Below are 25,212 nucleotides of genomic sequence, written 5' to 3'. Positions count from 1 at the left end.
CTCGTTCTTAACATAGGGAGGTTGGGGGGAGTATTTATTCTGAAAGACGTTCTTAACATGGGGTGTTTGGGGGTGATTATACTACGCTGAGGTAGGTCGTAAAAAATACCCTAATTTTTTTTTACCTACTACGATATTAAGTGTTAGGTGGCGAGAAAACATGATCAGTAATGGTGGAACCTGGCTATGGCTTAATTTTTGGAGAGGACGGCTAAACAGAAACTTATTTATATGGGATTTCAATCACCAGTTTTAGGGAAGAAGCGGGCATTAGTTTTTAGGGTGTGACTTTACAGTGTTTTCTAATGGGAGAAGTATTTTTAGAATGAGCCAGATTCAGAGAAATATTTTTCAGTGGAAAAAATTTGCAGGTTTTATAATCAAATGGGCGAAAAATGAGACATTGTCATACGATAAACAAAACAACATAATGAGGTAAGAAGGCATATAAGTATCTCCATGACGTTGTGTAAAACGTTAGCATTGTACACATTAATAGCAACGTCATCATTTCGTGTGTTTGTATCAGTTTCTATGGATGGGCATTCACGTTAATGGAAGTAACATTTTTTTTTTTTGCTATGGATAAAAAACAATATAAGATTCATGGATAAAAAAACAATATAAGACTTACCTTTTGTAAAACAAATAGATTTTTATTAACGTACTACACAGACGAGAGATAATAAAATAAAATTCATTTTAACATCTTCTGTTGACACTAAAGATAATGTAGCTTACAGGCCAATGGACTTTTTTTGAAAAAAGGCGCAAAAGTACAGATCACCATCTATCAATTTAAATAATAAAATTAAAACAATTTTTTTTAGGCCAATTTGGGATTTGCAATTTTTATTATCTCAAGAGTCATATATTAAAATATATTAATATTTTTTTATTATAGGAAACCTGTTATATAAAAAAATCTTTGTTTAAACTTCATATCGCGGAATATTTGAATTTAATATCATTTAGAGCTTTCTAAAAATAATTATTTTTTAGAATTCTGTTTTTTTTTTGTTGTAATTCAAATAATTATAATACTGAGAGAAAAAAATTATCAAGAAAAAAGTATTTTTTTATTAACATAATAATATTGATTTTATGTCCAATTTTATTTACAACTTTAAGTGAAATAAATAATGGGATTTTATATATATATATATATATAAAAATAACTATTTTTTAATTATTTGATCTTTTCAGCTTTAAAATATGTTGAAATTTTTATCGACCTGCATTTATTTTGTTTAGTTTTCGTAACCTGAAATATAGAGGGGTAGAACACCTAAAAATAAATATTTCCTCTAATATATTTAACGAAACCTACTTTTCTTATGTAAGTTTATTTAATAATGAATAAATATCGAAAATTTCAGGAAAATATGACCATTATTTGATTTTTGCTAGATTTTTAAAACATGGGTGTGTCAACTATTGTCACTACATTGGAATGTTGTTTTAAAGCATCGATAAGTTAAACACGATTTTTGTATTGCATTTTCATTATTTTTGTATGCTGTAAAATTTTTTTTTTTAAATATTAGGTTATTTAAAGCTTGTTCTTTTAAATGGTAAAAAGATTAGGATGATAATATTAAATTACAGTTACATCGTGTTACATATGGGGGGGGGGGTTAAAACTGTGGCGCGCGTTGGAGGTACCTAAAGGCATATATTCACAAGAGAGATAATTTATATATGTTTAAAATGGAAGGTTTACAGCAATATGAAAACATAGAATGTCCGTGAATATTTTTAGAGTTCTTAAAAAAAAAGAATGGGGTTCATTAGCTGAGACATTAGAAGAAGTATGAATCGATTAATTAAGAGCCATGAGTTGCAGGACTCAGGAATATTATATTCAAAACGTCTCTACTCAATTTAAAAAATTGTAATTTGTTGAAAGTTGTTTATAAGGGTCATTGTTCTTTGTTTATCATATTAGAAAATAGTTCAATGATAAAGTTTGGGAATGTTTCAACGAATAAGATTTAGCAGATTGACAGATGATCACATCGATGAGTTGTGTGAGTGGAGAGAAATGTTGCAGAGATAAGCGCCCACAAGGGGCACCCAGCGACGCCGATTGCAAATTTGAGTCAACTGGCTTTCACTGGTTTATTGAAGAAAAATCTGGCTTTTAAAATGGATAGGTAGCTGCCAGAAAGAGCATTTCAAATACATTCAGAAAGTTTTCTGATTGGTCCAAAATATAATTATTTGTTTTTATTAAGAATAGTGTATGCACAGATGATATGCATACAAACATGTTTATGCATTTTGATTTTGTATGTCGATGTGTAAACATCAACTACATTTACATTAAATTTGAAAACGACTATGTCATAGTCAGCTGGGAAGCAGCCCCATGGTATTGTGTTGCACGGGCGGAGAATTCTGGGAAAGAAACTCTGCTCATGGAATTTTTGTTTAGTTTTGTGTACAGATAAAGTGAGGGAAATTGTTGGCAGTTGTAACTAGATGAGTATTGTGAACGTTTTACAGGGATGTGGGGGGGTGTCATTGATTGGGGCTCAGTCGGGCACCTACGATAAAAATAACATAGTAAGAATAGACTCACAATGTCTCTTCTGTGAGAAAGACGAAATAGGAAGGTGAAAAGCTTCTCGTCCACTAAATTGGTGACATACATTATTTAGCAATCCTGAAGAAAGACTGATTGCTTTAAAGGATGTAACTGTACTTTTATTAAAAAATGAGGGTTTTTTTTTGCCGTTTTTTTGTTTTTTTTTTCATCATACGATAATTTGGGACACTAAAAGAAAAATGCGACTTTTTTATTTTTTTTTTGTTTAAAAAAATGTTTTCCTTTTTCAACTACTTTATTTAATGTAACAAAATTTTTTAAAAGTAAATATGATAGATAAACACAGAACCTAAAAAAAACTGTTTCCAAGGGTTTTCGAGTATGCTGAAATCAAATATTGCATTTAAAATTGTGTCCGGCAACTAGTTTTCAGGATACTGTAAAGATACTTTTCCACGTGTTTCATGTAGTAATGTAATCCGGCGGCCATATTTGTTCAAAACAAACGTTATGAAATTTTTAAAATCTTCTTTTTTTTTTTTTATAAAAAAATGTATATGCACGCGCTTGCGCATACAACAATGGCCACCACTTATGACATAAAATATTGCATCTAAATTTTCTGCAAATATATAATTTTCCAGATATTAAGCAATGTAATTCCTTATGTTATAAGTGGTGGCCATTGTTGTATGCGCAAACGCGCATATTTTTATTGCCATGCGTGCTTGCATATACAACAATGGCCACCACTTATAACATAAAGAATTACATTCTGGACAATTGCACTTAAGGGAACAGCGAGGATACTAAAAAGAGCTCTCGGTTGGTTTCAATAAAAAGCGGGGCAATGTTGGCAGCTGGTTTGGCTGCCCCATATCCAGCATTACAATCTTCAAAGGAAGAAAAATGAAAAAAAAAAAAAAAGAAAACTATTTATTTGCAGAAAATTTAAATGTGATATTCGTTTTCAGCATACCTGAAAACCTATAAAAGTCGTCATTTTAAAGGAAAATGTTAAGGTGGAAACCAAGTAAAAATATGGACAAATATGGACACCGTGTTACATTCCTAAGAATGTGATAAATTTTTTCAGTTAAAATATCTGCTGGAAGATGTTTCTTTGGGGACACCAAATCAGCGTTTAGAAAACAGGGGAAGTAAGTCAAGAATTAAATGTTTTGAGAAATATATGCTGGAATGCCATTTAACAAAACATTAAAAAAAAGAAATATAATAGATAAAGTTATTAAGATGCAACTATTTTTTTTTTCAAAGAGTTAAACTTCATGATTGCCAGTACTTTTTCTAGTAAGTAAAAACAAGTGCAGCATGCATGGTCCCCTGTGAGTGCACGGTGAATGAGGCATAAAAAAAATGACTAAGTTCAGCATTTGCCCCCCCCCCCCTCCATTTAGCCTCAAAGTCCCCAGGAGACGTCAAATCCTGGTGAAAATGAACAAACGGTGCAGTTTTAGGCCATAACATATGTAAATTTGAGTTCTGCACCATGCAAAAAAAGAAATGACTAAGTCCATCATTTGCCCCCCCTCCCTCATTTAGCCCCCAAAATCCCCAAGACCTTAACATATTTAAATTTGAGTTCAGCACCATGCAAAACTGCTAAATAGACATACACAGAAAATTTTGGACAAATATGGTAAAATAGTCCCAAAAATGGAGTGTTTTTATTAGCCCTAAAAGAACCCCTGGGGCACGCCCAAGAGTTATGGCGAAGTATAGACAAACAAAATTATATAGAAATCAGTTAGTTACAACTTTTCAGAAGGTTTGATAAAAATCCAAGGCATCAATTTTTTTTAATAAGCACAAAAGTGTCAGTTTTAGCCATTTTAACCCGAAAGGCACCTCTTAGGGGCTACCGAGTTTTCCCGGAAAATCCATTCTGTTACTTTGTTTATATCATGTTTAATGTTTGTGTAAAATTTTTAAAAATTCTAAGGCGTAGTTATTGAGAAAAATGTGGACAGATGAAGCTCCTTTTGTCGGGGGACCAAAAATTATCTGTTATATTTACTTTTTTTTTAGTTTTTATTACATTAAATAAAGTAGTTGAAAACATTGTTCAAAAGAAAAAATTAGTTGCATCTTTCTTTTCATACAATTAGCGTTGCAAATTATTGCATGAAAAAAACAATCACTTAGTAAAATTTGTGTTATGTCTTGTTCTCAAATGACTTTTAGTATATTTCATTTTGGAAAAAATTGTCCACAAGCTTATGTTCTTCCAAATAATGACATCATCAGTTTCGCATTAGCCATAATGTTTTTATATTTTCCGTTTGGCAATATATATTTCTTGTAGAACTCGACAGTGGATTCAAAATGAAATTTGGATTTCAAATATTCGTTGCACTGTAAGTCAATACCAACTGATATTCTTCTGCCACTTGATCCACATCTGTTTCACAGGGAGTACTAAATATCTCAAACAAGGAGTACTAAATAACTTGAATAAGGAGTACTAAATAACTTGAATAAGGAGTACTAAATAACTTGAATAAGGAGTACTAAATAACTCGAACAAGGAGTACTAAATAACTCGAACGAGGAGTACTAAATATCTCAAACAAGGAGTACTAAATAACTCGAACGAGGAGTACTAAATATCTCAAACAAGGAGTACTAAATAACTCGAACAAAGAGTACTAAATAACTCGAACAAGGAGTACTAAATAACTCGAACAAAGAGTACTAAATAACTCGAACGAGGAGTACTAAATATCTCAAACAAGGAGTACTAAATAACTTGAATAAGGAGTAGTAAATAACTTGAATAAGGAGTACTAAATAACTCGAACAAGGAGTAGTAAATAACTTGAATAAGGAGTACTAAATAACTCAAACAAGGAGTACTAAATAACTTGAATAAGGAGTACTAAATAACTCGAACAAGGAGTAGTAAATAACTTGAATAAGGAGTACTAAATAACTCGAACAAGGAGTACTAAATAACTTGAACAAGGAGTAGTAAATAACTTGAATAAGGAGTACTAAATAACTCGAACAAGGAGTAGTAAATAACTTGAATAAGGAGTACTAAATAACTCAAACAAGGAGTACTAAATAACTCGAACAAAGAGTACTAAATAACTCGAACAAGGAGTACTAAATAACTCGAACAAAGAGTACTAAATAACTCGAACAAGGAATATTAAATAACTCGAACAAGGAATATTAAATAACTCGAACAAGGAGTACTAAATAACTTGAATAAGGAGTATTAAATAACTCGAACAAGGAGTACTAAATAACTCGAACAAGGAGTACTAAATAACTCGAACAAGGAGTACTAAATAACTCAAATAGAATTCTTTATTTCTGGAAGTCAGCAAAATGAGAGGAAAACTCGCTTCTCAAATCCCTACTAGAGCTCACAAAGATATCTGGTATTATATCTCTTTTGTCATTTTGGAGACTTGGGAAATGAGAGTAGTTTCCTTTTTGAAGCCGTGATTCCCTCAGTGAAAGCTTTGAAAAGCAGTAATTTGACCGAACATCTCAAATAAACCCTTTTTCTTTCCTTGAAGCTTAAGATTCAGAGTGTTCATATGGATCATGATGTCCACTAAAAAGCTAACTTCACAACCCACTGTGGATCTTGAAAGTAAGAATTATCTTGTTCTTTGCTCTTTAAAAACATGGAAATCTCTTCTCTCATTTTTTCTGCCGGTAAGCTGTCAAACATTTGAAAAATATGTAAGGTCGCCATACTCTGCTTCGATTTGTTTCAGAAATCCTTGAGATTAGCGGTGATTTAGTCTTCTTGACGACCACTACCATGATGTCCTTAAAATTCAATGATTTTGCACAAAAAACTTCTGCATGAATAATGCAATAAAGTTTATTATTTAAACAACGTCTTTTAAGGTTTTGGAGCAATGCAATGAAGCCCTTTTTCTCTACAACCATTACTCCATTGTTTCATCTGTGATTACTCAAGAAAGCTTTGATAAATCCAGATTCATTTCAGTAATCCATTTTTATTACACTTTGCAAAATATTTGCTCCAGCACTCATGTCTTTCATAGAAATCAATTTCACAAATTCTTCCATAATATCAACGAGAGACTTGCAAATGTCAAAGCTGACTTCGAAGCTATGACCGGCCCTTGCATCTTTGGTATATGCCCTCCCCACCTCCCTAACTGATCAATAGAAATTTATTATCATACTCAGACACTCCAAGCTGATAGTCACCTTACTTCTGATCAACTTGATGAATCTTTTTTTTTTTTCATATTCTCTGTCGTCTTGGCTCTGGAGGGGGAGGGGGGGGCTGTTCATAGCATCAAAATTTTGTTGTTTAAAATAATTCTCTGTTTATTGGATTGTTAAAAAGTATTTTCTACTTTCAGGTCATCGTTGACAAAGAGCTCACCAACTTTCTGGGAAAATAGAATCAATTTCGGTGCAAAAAAATTAAAGAAATGAGTATCGATAAACAGTATGAATGCAGAGATTGTAAACAATCGTTCGTAGAAGAGGATCAGTTCACGACTCATCTAATGCAGCACTTGGATCGAAAATTGTTTTCCTGCGCTATCTGTGCAAAATCCTTCTCTAAAAACAACGCGCTGGAAATCCACCTGCGGAGTCACACAGGCGAGACCCCGTTTCCGTGTAATGTATGTGAGAAGTCGTTTTCACAAAAAAACAACCTAAAAACTCACCTGCGAACTCATACGGGTGAGACTCCTTTCAATTGCCAAATCTGCGGTAAGTCCTTCTCCAGAAGAGACATGCTTAAACGCCACATGTGGACTCATAGCGAGAATAACTTGTTCCCCTGTAAGATTTGTGGCAAATCTTTCACCCAGAAAACGACGTTAGATTCTCACGTACAATCTCACATGCAGAAGTTTGCATATTCTTGCGAATTTTGCAGCAAAGGATTTATGCGGAGAGGCACATTGGAAGCCCACATTCGGAGCCATACTGGAGAGACTCCGTTTCCGTGCAATGTTTGTGATCGAGCTTTTTCCAGAAAAGACGTTTTACGAAATCATATGCGAACTCATACTGGTGAGACTCCTTTCAATTGCCAAATCTGTGGTAAGTCCTTTTCCAGAAGAGACGTGCTGAAAAACCACATAAGGACTCATAGCGAGAATAACCCGTCCCCTTGTAAGATTTGCGGCAAAGTTTTCACTCAGAAAACGGCGTTAGATTCTCACATGCAATCACACACGCGGAAGTTTGCATATTCTTGTGAAATTTGCGACAAAGGATTTTTGCAGAGGGGCACCATGGAAGCCCACATACGGAGCCATACTGGAGAGACTCCGTTTCCATGCAGTATTTGTGATCGAGCTTTTTCCAGAAAAGACGTTTTACGGAATCATATGCGAACTCATACTGGCGAGACTCCGTTTCTTTGCGAAGTTTGTGGCAAGGCTTTCTCGAGGAAAGACATTTTGAAAATTCATATCAGAACTCATGCCGTTAAAAAGTTTGTAATTTAATGATGACAATAATTTACAGATATCATTTTTTTATTTTTTATTTTTTACTAGGGTTGTTCTAAAAGTAAACCCTCTTAGTTTTTTTAAACTCAAAAAGTTTAAGAGCTACAGAAACAGGAGTGGTACCATTAAAACAAGCAACCTTTTGTGTTCCAGAATTTATATTTCTACATAGTCACCACCATTCTCAATGTAGTTTTTTCAACAATGGCTGTGCATGGGCATCGAGAGTGCGCTTTGTCATACGAGGCATCTTTTCTTTTTTTTCTTTTTTAACGAACCTTTTAACCGACATTATAAAATCTGATTTTCACTAGAGGATGATGTTTAAAAGTTTAGTTTTTGTATACTAAAACAGAAATTATAAAAATGCCATGCTTATAAGATGTCTTGGAGATAATAGCAGGTTCTCACAGAGGAATGCTATTAAGTTATGAATGAAATGAATTAAGCAATTTAATTTCAAAGAAAAAAACAAAAACTGATTTCAACTGAGAATTAATTGAAAAATGAGTTCTTTTAAGGAATATATATCCAAAAGATTTCAATATTTACTGAGTAAGTATTACGTATCGTATCGATAGAGAATCCTAAGTCAATTCCAGAAACCGTCAAATCAGTTTATAGTTTTTAAATCCACCTATTTTTTTAAGCACGATATATTGTTTATGTAAGGTAGATAACTCTTTGGGATTATGTCACTTTAATTGTAAATATGACAGGAGATAAAACCTTTTTAACCCTTAGTGTCGTCTACCTTTTTACTTAAAAAAAAAAAATTGTTTTAGCAGTTTCTAAATCATAAACTGGTTCGGCCATATAAAACAATTAAAACCCTGATTAAAAGGTGGGAGGGGCTAAATTTACCCTAACACTAATTCAACATCTAAAAACATAGTTCTCTTTCCTAAGCAAAAAAAAAAAAAAAAGAAATCAATAAATAGTTTTCTTTAAACAAATGCGGTTCTTGTTCAGAATTCCTCTTATATTAAAAAATAAAAATAAGGAAACATCTATATGATGCGTGCACTTGTGATGAAACAATAATATAAATTGGTCAAGTGTTTTTATTTTTAAATAAGAAAATCAAATTTTATGATTATCTGCGGACTGGCTTTCTCACCCGCCATTTTGAAAAAAAGCATTTCAAAAGTAAGGGAGATAACTCAACAATAATTTATACTAGATTTATGTTATAATGCCTACAAATTCGCATTAATCACTTAAAAATGAATTTATTTATAAAATTAAAATTACTTGACTAATTTATGAATTTTTCTGGAATATGATATTTTCGTTTCGTCACATGTACGTACATCATACAGAATTCTCTTCTTTTTTTTTTTTTTTTTTACTATAGGAGAAATTCTTGACAAGAACCACAAATTCTTTGCAAAAGAAAAAAAAAAATCTTTTGTTTTTTGTTCATCTAACTTTTCCATCAATATTCCCAGACTAACCTAAGATTTTTCATTGTTACTCTTGACTAAGTCTATAAGTACTGAAATCCTCTCATCTTTTCCTTAAAAGTATCCAAAATTATCTCAAAATAATTCAAACGTGACGTTTCATGTGTAAATTTAAAAAAATTGCTCCAAATTTATTTGAAACCGATGAAATTTTTCTTTTACAAAAAAAAAAAGAAATCTTTTAATTTTGAGAAATCACTTTGTGAAATAAAAAACATTGTGCACACCTAATTTCTGACTGTTATACATTTTATAGCATGTTTGTACATGGAAATTTTGTCAGTGTGGATGTATATCTTTTTTTTATAGCATGTTTGTAGGTGAAATTTTGTCAGTGTGGATGTATATCTTTTATTTTCTTTAATGCTTATTAGCCACACAGAAAGCATAATTCTCTGTTTATTGGATTGTTAAAAAGTATTTTCTACTTTCAGGTGATTGTCGACAAAGAGCTCACCAACTTTCTGGGAGAATAGAATCAATTTCGATGCAAAAAAAAAAATGAGCATCGATAAACAATATGAGTGCAGAGACTGTAAACAATCGTTTGTGGAAGAGAATCAGTTTACGACACATCTAATGCAGCATTCAAATCGAAAATTTTTTTCCTGCGCCATCTGTGCAAAATCCTTCTCTAAAAACAATGCACTGGAAATCCATCTACGGAGTCACACGGGCGAGACCCCGTTTCCGTGTCAAGTATGCGGAAAGTCGTTTTCACAAAAAAACAACCTAAAAACTCACTTGCGAACTCATACGGGCGAAACTCCTTTCAATTGCCAAATCTGTGGTAAGCCCTTCTCCAGAAGAGACGTGCTGAAAAACCACATGTGGACTCACAGCGAAGATAACCCGTTCCCCTGTAAGATTTGTGGCAAATCTTTCGCCCAGAAAACGACGTTAGATTCTCACATGCAATCACACACGCGGAAGTTTGCATATTCTTGTGAATTTTGCAGCAAAGGATTTTCGCAGAGAGGCACCATGGAAGCCCACATGCGGAGCCATACTGGAGAGACTCCATTTCCGTGCAATGTTTGTGATCGAGCTTTTTCCAGAAAAGACGTTTTACGAAACCATATGCGAACTCATACTGGCGAGACTCCATTTCTTTGCGAAGTTTGTGGCAAGGCTTTCTCAAGGAAAGACATTTTGAAAATTCATATCAGAACTCACGCCGTAAAAAAGTTTGTAATTTAACGACGAAAATTTATGGATATCATTTTGTTTTTGTTTTCACAAGGGTTGTTCTAAAAGTAAACCCTCCTATTTTTTTTTTTAACTCAAATAATTGAAGCGCTACGAAGACAGGAGTGGTGCCATTAAAACAAGCAACCTTTTTTGTTCCAGAATTTATTTTTCTACATTGTCACCACCATTCTCAGTGCACTTTTTTCCAACGATAAGCGATGGCTGTGCATGGGCCTCGGGAGCGTGCTTTGTTATACAAGGCATCTTTTCTTTTTTTTTTTAACAAACCTTTTAATCGACATTATAAAATCTGATTGGCATATCAGGATGATATTTAAAAAAAATTAGTTTTTCTATACTATAAAAAAAATGATAAAAATCCTATGCGTATATTATAAGATGTATTTGAGATAATGGTGCGTTCCCACATAGGAATATTTTTAAGTTATAAATGAAATGAATTAATTTAATTTCAAAGAAGAAAATAAAAACTGATTTCAACTGAGAATTAATTGAAAAATGAATTGAAAAATAAAAAATTCAGAAGATTTCAATACTTACTGAGTAAGTCTTACGTATCGTATCGATAGAGAATCACGAGTCATTCCCAGAAATGACCAAAGCAGTTTACAGTTTTGAAATCCTCCTATTTTTTTTAGGGGAATATGATATTGTTGGTGTCCCAGCTTGCAGGAGTCAAGTTGTAAAAAAGACAAGATACAGACAAGTGTAGACTACAACTCGTTTGCCATTAATCTGACTAGCAAGCCTTATTTATTTACTACCCATGCTTATGTAAGGTAGATAACTCTTTGGGATTATGTCCCTTTAAATGTAAACATTACATCCCTCTCCTTCACAGGAGGATTGGTGAACAAATTTCTCTTACTGTCTTAGCGTTGCATACTCTTGCAAATTGGTTGCTTTTTTGTGGCAGTTTTTACACTCTTTTCCTTGGGCTGGACAAGTCTGGTGCATTGGAGAGTACCCGCAGTAGTGACAGGTTTGTTGTCAGCCATCTTTTTTTTGTCCACCACGTGGTTGGTTATTCGAGGTGTCATAGCGGCTATTTTACTGCCGGGATCTAAAACAATTGTCTTTTCTAGTGTTGGTGCTATTTTTGCCATTGTTCTTGTATGTATGAAACGTGTTTCCCTCACTGCTATAAAGCATGTTTAATCATTCCATAACATGTCTGAGCTAGTTCAATTGCTCTAGATTTGTCATGAACTTGTTTCAATGTAGATTTGTCTTTTAAAGCCTTTCTTCTAACTTTAAACGATGAACATCCTTGTAGAATTTCAGCTAGGATCTTGATGCTTCAGTTTCGAAAGATAAAGGATACCTCCTGTAAGGGCAGCCGCATATGTAATTGTGTGACAGGGTTGCACAATTCCCAACCACACCTCTCCTGAATAGGCACTGCTTGAGTCCAGTGGCAAGGAGAAGTTCAGGACGACTGGAAACAATGCTGAGATAAGCAGAGAGCACATACAACACCTGGGAGTCCCAAATGGTCACTCATTTAGTACTGACCAGGTTCAAGTTTGCTTAACTTCAGTGATCCAGCGGGAACCGGTGTGTTAACATGATTATGCCGTACTGTGCTAGGATCTACCAGTCGATATTTTCAAAATCACACGTGGAGGCCAGTGTCCATAGCCGTGCATGGTAAGAATTAAGACTTTTGTCCAGGTTCTGCATCGCCCAGTGAAACTTTTGTACAAAGTATTTTTTGAGGCGTAAAATGGTCAATCGACAACTTTTTGTAGCTTCATACTCATTCGATACTACTGAACCATCGTTAGAGATGGTGGTTGCGCCGATTCCTTTTCACTGGTCTGTAAAATTATGAAGTATATCAAAAACTTCATCTCCTGCATAATGAAGAAGGGTTGCTTTCCTTTTTTGTCGATGTCCAGAGCAACAAATAGATTTTCCAGCTTGTCTATCCATTTTTTCTAACGAACGGCAGTCATGGTCTGGTTTGCAATGACACTGAAAGTTAGGAAAACTGGTAAACCACCGCTGACCATTATTTATATTTTGGAAAATTTGTGGTGTGAGCTTTTCACAAAAGATTTTGCCTTTATCTCGTCACCAGAGGTGATATTGTGGGTGTCCTGGCTTGCGGGAGTTAAGTTGTGAAAAAAAGACAACACATTCACGTGTTGACTACAGCTGGTCATCATTAATCTGACTAGCAAGCCTTATTTATTTTCTGCACATGCTTATGTAAGGTGGATAACTCTTTGGGATTACAATTTTAATTGTAAATATGACAGGAAATAAAACCTTTTTAATCCTAATCCAACCCTTCGCATTCTTAGTGTCGTGTTACTTAAAAAAAAAAAAAAAAAATCGTTTTTGCAGCTTCCAAATCATAAACTGCTTCCGTCATATGAAACAAAAAAACCCTTTTGTAACACTGATTAAAAAGGGAGAAAGAGTAAATTTGCTCAATCATTTATTTAACATTTAAAAAACATTGCTCTCTCCTAGGTAAAAATGGAAGAAAACAAAATAGTTTTCATTAAAAAAAATTCCGTATTTGTCCATAATTCCCCTATATTAAAAAACAAAAATAAGGAAATATCTGTATGATGCATGCATTTGTGACGAAACAAAAATATCATATTCCAAAAATCATGTAAATTGATCAAGTATTTTATTGTTAAATGTGAAAATCAAATTTTATGGTAATCTGGCTGTCTCACTCGCCATTTAAAAAATAAAATCTAAAAGACAAGGGAGATAACTCAACAATAAGTCATACTAGATTTATGTTATAATGCCTACAAATTCCCATATATAAAACTTGGCCTTTTGGTCAAGATCAAAGTGTAGTGTCTGTTCTTCAGATGCTGCACTTCCATTTCTTGTTCTCTTTCGGTGAAGGAACAGTCCTTCACGACTGAGACAATTTTTTATTTTTGTACCTTTTCTCCACGTTAAAAAACGACCCTGGTGTCTAACTCTGTCTCGTGGGGAGGCGTTGTAAATAGGTACAAATTCCCATTTACGTCAATATTCTCAGACTGACTTAAGATTCTTCATTGATACTTTGGACTAAATCTATAAGTACTGAAATCCTCTCTGTACCCTTTCCCTACAAGTATCAAAAATTATTTCAAAACAATTCAAATGTGACGTTTCAGGTGATATTTACAAAAATTGCTCCAAATTTAGTTGAAACCGATGAAATTCTTCTTTTACAAAAAACCAAAAAACTTTTAATGTCGAAAAAAAAATCAACGCTGCTTAATTTGTGAAATAAAAAAAAAAACAAGATCTGCACACCTAATTTCCGACGATTCTGCATTTTATAGCATGTTTATACATGGGAACTTTGTCAGATTAAATGTTGTAATTGTGGATGTATATTTTTGTTTTCTTTAACGCTTATTCACCGCAAAGAAAGCATATTGCCATTTGCACGTAATAGACTACTATTTGGGATCATATCTACACAGACACTATGTAGAGAGTCGAGCAGCAAGATGTTTGTTCGCATTACATTTAAATTTCTGCATGTCAGGACAGCCAGGAGAGTAGGATACCAGAAGGAAATTCCAAAGTCTAACAGTTCTAGGGAAGAAACTATTAAAGTAGGTCTTTTGGAATCTCGGGACCTCTACAATGTAGGGGTTGCATTTTGCTGTTTATCAGGTTAGCTAGGTTATTTAACATTACGTTTCAACCAATATTACCTCCGACCTTCATCGGATGCACCTTGACTATGACTCTTATTGGTGAATGGTGAAAAGAATACTTTCGGATTTTTTTCTCTTTTTCTTCTTTCTCGTTTTCTCTTTCTTTTTCATTTCCTGTTTTTTCTCTCTTCTTTTCATTTTGTCTTGCCTTTCTTTTCCCTCTCATGACAGTTCTCTATGAAAACTGAAAATGCTGCCTTTGCTTCTTCAAAGAATAACTTCCTGTCTCCTTCTCCCTCATATACACACTGGTGATTTTCTCTTAATTTTGACTTTCTTAGTTGAAACTCGTTGAAGTTATTTTCTTTTTAAGTGTAAGGTGTAGTATCTGTTATGATTTTATGCTTCATTTTTTCTGTCCTCTGTTAGAATGAGATCCTTCTAAACTAAAGTAATAAATATATATATATATATATATATATATATATATGTAAAATAAAAATAAAAATTACAATTAAATTTACCAAAATGATCCAAGATGGTAAAACTAAAGTATATTATAAATATTAAAGAATTAATATTTATAAAGTAATCTCAACCAGATGTAAAAGCTCGATAAAACCAAATAGGAGATAGAGCTTATATTAAGAGTAAACAGTTAATAAAACATGTTTTATTAACTGTTTGCTCTTATATATATATATATATATATATATATATATATATATATATATTAAGAGGTATATTTGGTAAAAAAACAGGAAAAAAGTGCTCGATACGTTGGTAGAGCTAAATATGTTTTTATTATTTCAACCATGGGAGTATTTGCTTAAATCATTACAAATTTTTTTCTATAGATGGGATAAACAAATTATTCAGCCCATGTCATCAGACAATTTAAGCCAATAGAAAAAAAAACATTAAATTGTCTGATGGCATAGCTGGATAATTTGTTTATCCCATCTATAGAAACAATTTTGTAATGATTTAAGCAAATACTACCATGGTTGAAATAATAAAAACATATATATATATATATATATATATATATACTAACTGGCCGTCCAGCATTGCCCAGTCGTACAATATGCTTAAGCATGATATTTTAATGTATGCAGATTGCATATGTATTATAGAATCAATCCACTATAGATTATTATATATTATAAAGAATGATAATGTTCATCAAATTCCATTGCTTACAATATCACATTAGTTGATATTTGGGCTTGACCATGAATGCTCTGGAAAAGTCACTTCTGATAATTGTTTAGTTTTAAAATATGCAAACAAAGAAATGATTTAAAGTTATTTTAAATGGTGCCTCTACTTTTATCGTAAATTGAACTAATAAGTAAGAAAAAAATTAGAATAAAACAATGAGGTACACGTAAGCTTGAATAGGGAATCATTTGATTTGTAGTTGAATGCTCTAGATGACAATAAATCTGCTTTTTTTTTAAGAAGAAATAATTTGCTGAGATTTTGTCATTTCCTTTGTCCGGTGTAACGTAAAATATTCCCCTGTAAAAATGTTTCTTTTTTATCTATAAGAGAGAAAGACATTTTAAGATCAGATTTTTTTTTGATTTTTCGATATTTATCAAGTGAATTTCTGTACAAAACATATCTAAGAACACTGCCAGACATATAAATTATCTTTGTGTGAAATTTGCAAAAGATACGCCCAGTCGTTTCAGAACCTATGAGGAACTCACTCACACACACACACACACACACACACACACACACACACACACACACAATGACTTTTATTTAATAGTAGAGATATAGATATACCGCAATCAAGAGTCTTGCTTTTTGATGAAGTTGGATTTTCCCCACATTAAAAACCGGCCTACTGTTGTTGGCATTTTTTTACCTTGAAGTATTTCTTTTAATTTTCTTTTTCTTATATCAAGTGGATTCATGCCTTGTCTGAAGCGATTTCCATTACAAAAAAAAAAAAAAAGAAAGAAAGAAAAGAGGGCATCATTTCAAAAAGCTGAGTGTTTCTGGCTGAGGATTACAGCCACTCGATAAGGAAAGTGAGGAGAGAAGAGACCAGCAGTGGAGGGGGAGGAAAGGACAAAGATGATAAAGAGCTGCAACAGAGCTCTCACAACCAGTCACCATCTACATCTGTGGCACCTGCAACAGATCCCGTCGATCCAGGATGGGCATGCATACAGCAGATGGTATTTATTTGCTCCCCCACTGAGCAAATTAGGCACAAGGCCGTTTTTAATGTGAGGTAAAAACCAGCTCCCCTTAAAGTAGGCAAAAAGGGGGCACTCTGGTTACCAAAAATAATAATTGTCCCAGTATAGAGGGTTTCCCCTCCATTGACTGGTACAAATTATCTTAAGTGTAGTATCTGCCGGAACAGATACTACACTTTGATCTTGACCAAAAGGCCAAGAAAAAACTGGTAAAGGCCAAGAAAAGCTTGGGCATGCATACAGCAGATGCAGACTAATTTGAGGCATAGAACTCCATTGTCTCCTGAGACAGATGGATGCCAACAAGTTTTTACTATCAATAATACATTATCCAAGTTGTTTGTGTTACCCCTCTGACACCCACACACACACACACGAGAACCGTGGCCCTCCAGGTTGGGAAATGCATCTCACTTTCAACTTTTTTTTACCATTGACTACTCGAATCTATAAAGAATACACTCACACGGACACATAGATATGTGGATACATGCATTGTCTAAGAAATATTCTAGAATGAATTCCACAATAAACGGCTGGAATTTTGCTGCTAGTATGGTTGATCGGCAATACAGGGTAAAACAATAAAAGTGTAACCCTAAAGAAAACAATACTACACCCTGACTTTAAAACTTAATTCAGATAACTTGATTATGTAGTGAAGCTGACATCTATTCAATGTAGCCTTCAGCCTCAATCACCGCTTTGATACAGGTCTTGAACTGAAAGCATTGCTGGTAGTTAATTATGATGATTATTGCTGTTTAGATATAAAAATGTTATTGATGCAAAAAGTTATGTTTCAGAAGAATAAAAATATTTACATTAAATAGTTTCCAAGAATGTAACTTGATGGATGAAATGTCATTCTGGATTTAATATTTTCACTATGAATGTTAGACTATAAACAAAAATACATGACAAAAACTCAGCAAGGATCTTTAGGCTATGTGTAGTGATGACTAGGGCTATGACAATAGCATATTCTTTTCCTTGTTTTGATTCTCAAGTGTGTATATATTTTTATGTAGTGTGATGTGGTTCTTGGTTGATTAATTGTGTTTGTGTCGGATATATACTCGAGAGTCAAAACAATGAAAAGAATATGCTGTTGTCATAGCCCTAGTGACGACGCAATGAATTTTAGATTTACATGTAAGAAGTTAATTAAGTCAGTCTGTAACAAAGAGTTGGTGATCGGAGGTCAAAAGATGATCAACAAATAATAGTGATGGTTCCAAGTAGGGGGAGTCGACAATTAAGAGCTGAAAACCAGCTTTTTTTTTCAATGAGGAAGCACTGAAAAATAAAAGCTGTAAATACAAGACTTTTGTTGTAAGAATCTTCATTTTGCAGTGTTTTTCCAAGAATCCGTCAACACAAGATCAACCAGATGGAACGTATGTTTCTCTTTTCTCTGATATACACTCCACAGAATTGTGTCTGTTTTTTTGTTTTATTTGTTTTATTTTATTGTTATATGTGAATACACACACACCCACAAAAGTAGACTGTTATAAATATATACATAACTAGGCTGGACTATAGGGAGGGTGAGGAGTTGTCTTGATGCCCATCTTGATCAAATAGTTTGTGACAAAGATGGTGTTATGGACTGGTGCATTTGCACAAATCTTCCGCATCTTCAGTTCCTCAGGAATAATTGTGTGTACAGTTCCCACACTGACATCAAACTGTGCACTTATTGTCTCTGTAGTAATATGACTATCCTTATCCATGAAATTCTTTATTTGGCCAATCAACTCTCGTGTTTTGACTTCTTTACTCCTCCCACACCTCTCATCATTCCTCACAGACTCACTGCCTTCCTTGAATCTTTTATGCCACTCAAAAACTGATGCTCAATTCATGCAAGATGGTCCAAAAGCAGTCTGGAGCATTCTATACGTTTCTGTGCCATTTTTTCCAAGTTTAAAACAGAATTTTATTGCATATAATTCGTCTAAATTGTCCTCACGTCCAGATTGCATTTTTGAAATTAACCAGCTGTGACAATCAGGCTTTAGTAGAGTGTATTCCAATTCCAGCTGTAGCTGTTCATTTGAACCTGAAATCATAAAAATTAGTCCGTGATCTAATAAGATGTATAGCAATAACATACTGAATTTTCAAGAGTCTACGATAATTTTAAAGGCCTGTACAAAAAAGTCTGGAAACTTATTGAATGCACCTCATATTTATGGATATATTGTTGGTCAGAAGGTTTGTTAAAAAAAACATGTTTGGAAATGACAGGGACCAGCTCAGCAGAGAATTTCTTTATTACTAATCAACCACCATGATGTTGCCTACGTATTAATTGATAGAAGCTGAACTGTTTGGTCAGTGGTTGACTTTAAACTCCATCTTGGACTACACAAACTACTCCATCCCTAAGTTCCTACCATAGAAAGAAACCACACTGGAGGATCTGATCATCATCTTTTTTCATGTCCAGAATATCATAACAAAATATTGACAGCACGAAAGCATGTTATGTGCTCTTGCTGGTTTCAGACCCCAGGTTCCTGTAGAGTTGAGTGCCCTTGCCGCCCTTTGCATTGCAAATGGATCAACATTCTTGGAGTTAATTGTAGTGAAATTTTAGACATAGTAAATGAAAACAAGAAAAAACAAAACCCCTTTTAAAACAACAACGAACGCGTTTATTTCAGTGGCAGAAAGTTGGACGGTACCTGAATGAGTGAAATGAAGCGTTGGAAGTTTTGGGGGCTGCTGAAGGTCATTCAGCTGTTATCTTCAGATGAAGATTGTCAATATTGGAGTATCCAGCAGACAGGCACCGGAAAAAGAGAAAAGGGGTCTTTCTTTGATGCTTCCTGACTGACCAGGACTAAAGAGGTTTCTTAACGAACACATACAATCAATGCTCCCTGCAAGCTAATTAATCCTCGGTCTAACATTCACAGGCAATATGAACTGGAACAAATACATTGAGGACATTGCAAAGGCTGCTGCAAAGAAGGTGGGTTCCCTCTATCGAGCTAGAAGACTACTCACACCTGAGAGTATCCTGTACCTCTACAAGGCCACCATGCATGGAGTATTGTTGCCACATCTGGGCTGGTGCATCTGCCACTGGCCTCTTACTTTTGGGTAGGGTCCAAAAAGAGTCTTCAATCTAATATGTCCCACTTTGTCAATTATGTTCCAACTCTTGTCCCATCACTGTAACGTTGCATCTCTGTACCTGTTTTACAAATATTTTAATGAAATGTGCTCTGATGAACTCACTGCACTTGTGCCCCCTTGATGTACATATCCCCGACAAACCCACTTAGCAACAAAATCTCACTCCTTTCTAATCTAATAGTTTCTTCCCTCGAACAGCTAGACTTTGGAATTCCCTTCCTATTGCTGGCTTCCCTGACTGCACTGATATGCAGAAATTTAAATGTAATGCAAACAAATATCTTGTTAATCTTTCCTAGGCCGATGGTTTCAAATAGTAGCACCTTACATACAAGTAGCGATCTGCCTTGTTAGGGGTGAAGGTGAGTAAAAAAAAAAAAAAAAAAAAAAAATCTTAGCACGGACGTTGATTCACTTCCAAATTGAGGATTTGTCCTTCTGTAATCAAATCTTCTTATTTCTACTGTCAAAAAGCTTTTCTAAATTTTTGAGGTGAGGATTAATTATTCGTATTATATGGCTACTGTTCTCATCTTGATATAACCTGCGACCTTCTTCAAGAGTATCTTGTCAAACTCTGGAATCTTTCTGTCAAACTCTGGAATCTTTCTGTCAAACTCTGGAATCTTTCTGTCAAACTCTGGAATCTTTCTGTCAAACTCTGGAATCTTTCTGTCAAACTCTGGAATCTGCATGAAATTTAGAATGGAACTTTGCATTTAATCCATGAGAACAGCATGCTCTTGCCTGATCAGTACTTTATCATATTGGATGAAATACTTGGTAAAATTCAGTTTTAAACGTTAAACTCTTCTAGAGGTTGAAGGTTCAATGTAGACAACACTAAAAAATATAGTGCAAATCACTTAGGATTTTTACCCAGTTATGGCTGACAGAACAAGAGCATGCTACCCTGTGAATGAAATAAAAGGTTTCATTTGAAATTTTGTGCAGATTCCTGAGTTTGGCAGAAAGATTTCTGATTTCGACAAAAAAAATCGGTAGTTACATTGACGAAAACGTTGTGAATATAAAAAACTCAAGATTAGAACAGTAATGCGAAGAATCCAAATAATATGAAAAGGACGATTCTAAAATGGAAGAAACAATTTTGTTTTCAATTTTCGCTGTAAATCATTTATCAAGTTGGAGAGGGATTAATTATTCCTCTCGGCCCATATCATTTTCACCTCTGAACGCCTTGCTTGCTTCCCAACACTGTTTTATTATCACCCTCTTTTTTATGGAGATGGCTCCAGACAAAGCGTGAAGCCACTTAATGTAAGGAACTAACAAGAATGAAAGATGATTATCGCAAAGACAGGGGATGCCTATTGATCTTAATCTTGAAAAGAGCAAAGGTTAAACGTAGTCATCAGGAAGATACTTCCACCACGTTGCAGTTCTTAGAAAGAAGCTACAGGAATAGGAAGCTTTATTACAATGCAGTATTAAAACAGTAAATTGATGGAGACCATTAGACCAACGAGTCAGACGAGCTAGAACAAAGGAAGCAGAGAATAGATCAGACAATTCTGAAGAACACATGCCATCATAGTCTTTATAGAAAAGACTGAGACTAGCAACATCACGTCTGTGAGAGAGACATTACAGAGAAGAAGATAATGGAGCCAATCAAATCATTCAAACACTGTAGTGTTTTAATATATGGTTAAGTGGCAGTTTGAGTCATTTAGAACTGCTTTAAAGCTTCACCGCTCACTCATTTTTCGACCAAATTTCAAACAATTATTACAGTTTATAAATCACCTTCTCAGCTATATTGTGAAAAAATGTTTTTTAATTTTTGTTCAGTAAAACAAAAGTTACAATGAATTTAGTGGTGTTCAAAATTGTAAAGATTCGTAACGAGGTAAGCAACGTTTTTTATGACTGGTTTCCATAGCAACCACGTCGCTTCAGCGACTAGTATTGCTTCTAATTCACTGTTGTCACAAAATCGTTATTTCCATGGCAGGTGCTCGTCTAAACTCCAATCTCTGGTCCTCCCCCCCTCGCCAATCTTTTACGAAAAACACCCGTCTAGCTGAATCCACTGTCAAAAACTTCCCCACTTTTTATCCATGCCTAAATCAAAACGTAGATTCCATGAACAAAGCTTCTTTCTTATAACTGCTGTTCCGTCTGCCTGCTTCCCACCTGACTACAACCTGGATGTCTTCAAGTCCAACGTAAACAAGTTCCTGATGATCCGCCCCCTTAAGTAGACACTTTATTAAATCTCCACACTAACGTACATTACAATAACCCTTATCCCTGAGTGGTTTCCAGGCCAAGAGAGAGAAGTAACAAGTGGAAACCAGAGAATGAAAGCAGATGAGTGCCGTACATTGTTTTACATAGGTGTATGTTATGTCTATGGGGACTGAAATTAAACAAAGAACAAATGAATTTACTAGAAGCCTGGAAAATCATGGATTACAATAGAAAAATGCGAGCATGAAAAGTAATATGGTTAAGCTCAAACATGGAAAAGAAAAGGACAAGATATTCTAGTAAAAAATATAATAAATTTATAACTGAAAATATTGCAGCATTAAAATTTTTTTTTAATCCAATTTATAACATTATATAATCAATTTTCAATGCTGCAATATTTTAAGTTATAAATTTATTATATTTTTACTAGAATATCTTGTCCTTTTCTTTTCCATGTTTAATCATATCACTTTTCATGCTCACATTTTTCTATTGTAATTACATATACATTTCTGCAATTTGTCGAGAGCTCTTAAATGGGACAGAAATTCACCTGCCAAATATGACAATAATATTCCATACATGGTTTTATAAGGATTTTCTCAGTCATGTGATGTCATGTTGTGCTGTATCCTCAAGCCATACAGAGCGTCCCCAGGTTGCGGATAGGGGAAACCCCTCTATTTATAGGGGGTAGCTTTGATATTAAATCAAAAGCCGCTGACAATGAGGAAATAAAATGAAAATGAATACCAAAAATAATGCATACTGGCTGGCTGTCGCCCAGGATAAAAAGGGTCCCTTACCTCGTTCACACATCAGACGAGAAAAGGTATTTGAAGGTGTGAACCCTCTTACTTCAGATAATGGCACTACCATGACAGAGGTCCACTTGGATCGGCCAACAGATCGTGAATTAGATCCTGGCCCCAAACCATCATGTGCAACTACAAGAAAAGGAAACAGAAGAGGCCTAAAAACACAACCCTGGACAGTTGCACAAAAGAGGGTATTATTATATTGCTACCAGTATTCAAAGTTTGAAAAATGGAGCAGAACGTCGAATGAGATCCTACAAGAGAAAATCAAGAATTCTGACCTCCCTGAAGACAATTTTATCAAATTCCTTGTGCCTAAGCGATTTTCAACTCCGGATCAACTAACCGTGCAGCAATGTCTATTTCTCGTTGGTCTCAACTAACTAAATCATATACTAGTGGGTCGACCCAATTACTATCTAACAAACGAAAAAAGGGAAATAACTCTTACTAAAAGAATAAGAGTTGTTCATGTAATTCTGACTTTTTAAGATAAGATGAATGTTTGTATTGTTTTGGTTACTCGGATAATTATTCCCAGCTTCGGTGTTTTTTTTTTAAAGATAGATGAATGTTTGGTTCTTGTACAGTTTAGTCAAGACATTAAAAAATGAAAATATTCAAAAAAGTTTAAATTGTATGTATCCCGTCTGTTATAGAACGAAGTTCTCCGAAAAAAAATTTCACTTAATTTCATCAAGTATTTTTTTTTTTTTTTTTTTTTTTTTTTACAGCGGAAAAACACGTTTTTATGAGATCGCGTTGAAGGCGGCCATACTGGATTAAAAAAAAAAAATTGTTTGAATTTTATAAATGACAAAGGGAGATAACTCCAGTTAAAGCGCTGACACCCCTCCCCATCTCTAAATACTAACTTTTCTTCCTAAAAATCGAACATTTTGCTCGGTATCATAACAAATTGTTTTTTCGCTGTAAAAAAAAAACAAAAAAAAAAAAAAACTACTTGATGAAATTAAGTGAAATTTTTTTTCAGAGAACTTCGTCCCATAACGGATACATACAATTTAAACTTTTTTTTTGATATTTTCATTTTTTAATGTCTTAACTAAACTGTACAAGTACCGAATGTTTGTATTGTTTTGGTTACTCGGATAATTATTCTCAACTTGGGTGTTATTGGCACAACGTTTCCGTAGTTGAAACCCACAACTGTCCTCAGGTGTGAAATTCATGTTTTTTTCTCAATTAAGGAAAAGAGGAGTTTGCTCTGCATTGCAAGAATTCAGACCGTGGGTTTGCGGGGTGTCCGTAAAGTCCAATCCTCAGAGGTAAACTAAGATATTTTTAAAGATTTTCCTATGATTCAATTCCAACCGAATATCTATGTTAATTGTCAATATTAGTGAAAAAAATGCTTTACGGAAAAGTGAACAATTATTCCACACGTATTTTGGTTTAAAAAAAAAAAAAAGACAGAAAAAAAAAACATAATCAAGGGGAGACAACTCCAATGGAAGAAGGTAATTTACAGAATTGCCTCCCTTGGGCTTGGCATATTTTTTTGCTATTCCCCCCCCCCCTCTATCATTTTTTTTTTTTTTGTCGTGTGAATTTGTAATTAAGGGAATTCAAATGAGGTGAAATTCAATACTTGAACGGCTAATGATGTTGTTGTCTACCATATGTGCTGCTTCTTTCAGTTTTCTGATCCGCCATTTTTCTTCTGTGTCCAGTATTTTGACATCATCTCACATTGGGGAAAAGTACCCCCCCCCCACTTTCCGTACATGGTCGGCTAGGAGTGATTTTTCAATTTCTCTGCATGTGACAGCTTTTTGGTGTTCCTCTGGTCTTACTCTTAGGGGGGGGGCATGTTTCACCTTTGCAAAGTTTCCCACATTTACATGAAATCTCATAAACGCAGTTTTTTGTCAACTTTTTTACTCGCACCAGGTGTTTCCGGAGTGTCGAGTTGCATTAAAAAATACAAAAATTGAAAAGACTAAAAAAGCTTTACCAAAAACTAGCAAGAATGACCAAACACTTAACATTTCTTCATCGGTGCCATGATCTCAAACTAGTACCATAAGGTTTAACTTTAAAACTTTAGAACAAATAAGATCATAAGTCGAGTGGGACACAAATTTGTATGAAACCGAATCCACAACTGCCGGTGGAACAAATATCAGTTACAAGCAAAAATCTCAAACATCTTTACACCCGCCTAGAAAACATATCTCTGACTGAGGACAAGACACGTATCCAAGATTACCTAGATCTCTCATACAAGAAAGAATTTAAGAAGGTCAAGTTAAAAGAAAAATAATGGAAAACCTAAAAGCTAAAGCTAAAGTCCACCATCCACCAATAAAAGCCATTGTCAACATAAGTAAATGACAACTAACACCTTCTGAAGAATCAGTGCTAAATAAAGGCCTCAACTTCGCTTTAACTAACAAGCAAATTCCATGCTTGGACATAATAACTC

The 25,212-nt window shown here is 34.2% G+C and overlaps 1 protein-coding gene and 1 pseudogene across 3 annotated transcripts in view; one reads left to right on the top strand and one right to left on the bottom strand.

The window, feature by feature from the left end:
• The window catches only part of LOC145242237 (uncharacterized), a 37,398-nt gene extending 24,392 nt beyond the window's left edge, over positions 1 to 13,006 (top strand). For 2 of the 3 annotated variants that reach the window (XM_080105240.1, XM_080105239.1), the window contains one exon: positions 6,931 to 9,277. In XM_080105240.1, the coding sequence (XP_079961366.1) occupies positions 7,003 to 8,037 (1,035 nt within the window). In that variant the 5' untranslated portion in view covers positions 6,931 to 7,002 and the 3' untranslated portion in view covers positions 8,038 to 9,277. Of the gene's footprint in view, positions 1 to 6,930; positions 9,278 to 9,940 lie in introns of those variants that run through there. The other variant, XR_013862674.1, reaches the window with a different exon arrangement.
• A 3,626-nt stretch (positions 13,007 to 16,632) lies between these two features.
• Positions 16,633 to 16,779, bottom strand: LOC145243279 (U2 spliceosomal RNA; annotated as a pseudogene).
• Between the last annotated feature and the right edge of the window lie 8,433 nt (positions 16,780 to 25,212).

This window comes from Euprymna scolopes, chromosome 21, assembly GCF_053919585.1.
Source record: "Euprymna scolopes isolate OS-2025 chromosome 21, ASM5391958v1, whole genome shotgun sequence".
Taxonomy (NCBI): domain Eukaryota; kingdom Metazoa; phylum Mollusca; class Cephalopoda; order Sepiida; family Sepiolidae; genus Euprymna; species Euprymna scolopes.
The sequence above is the reverse complement of the archived record's forward strand: the minus strand, read 5'-3'. Positions and strand labels throughout refer to the sequence as shown.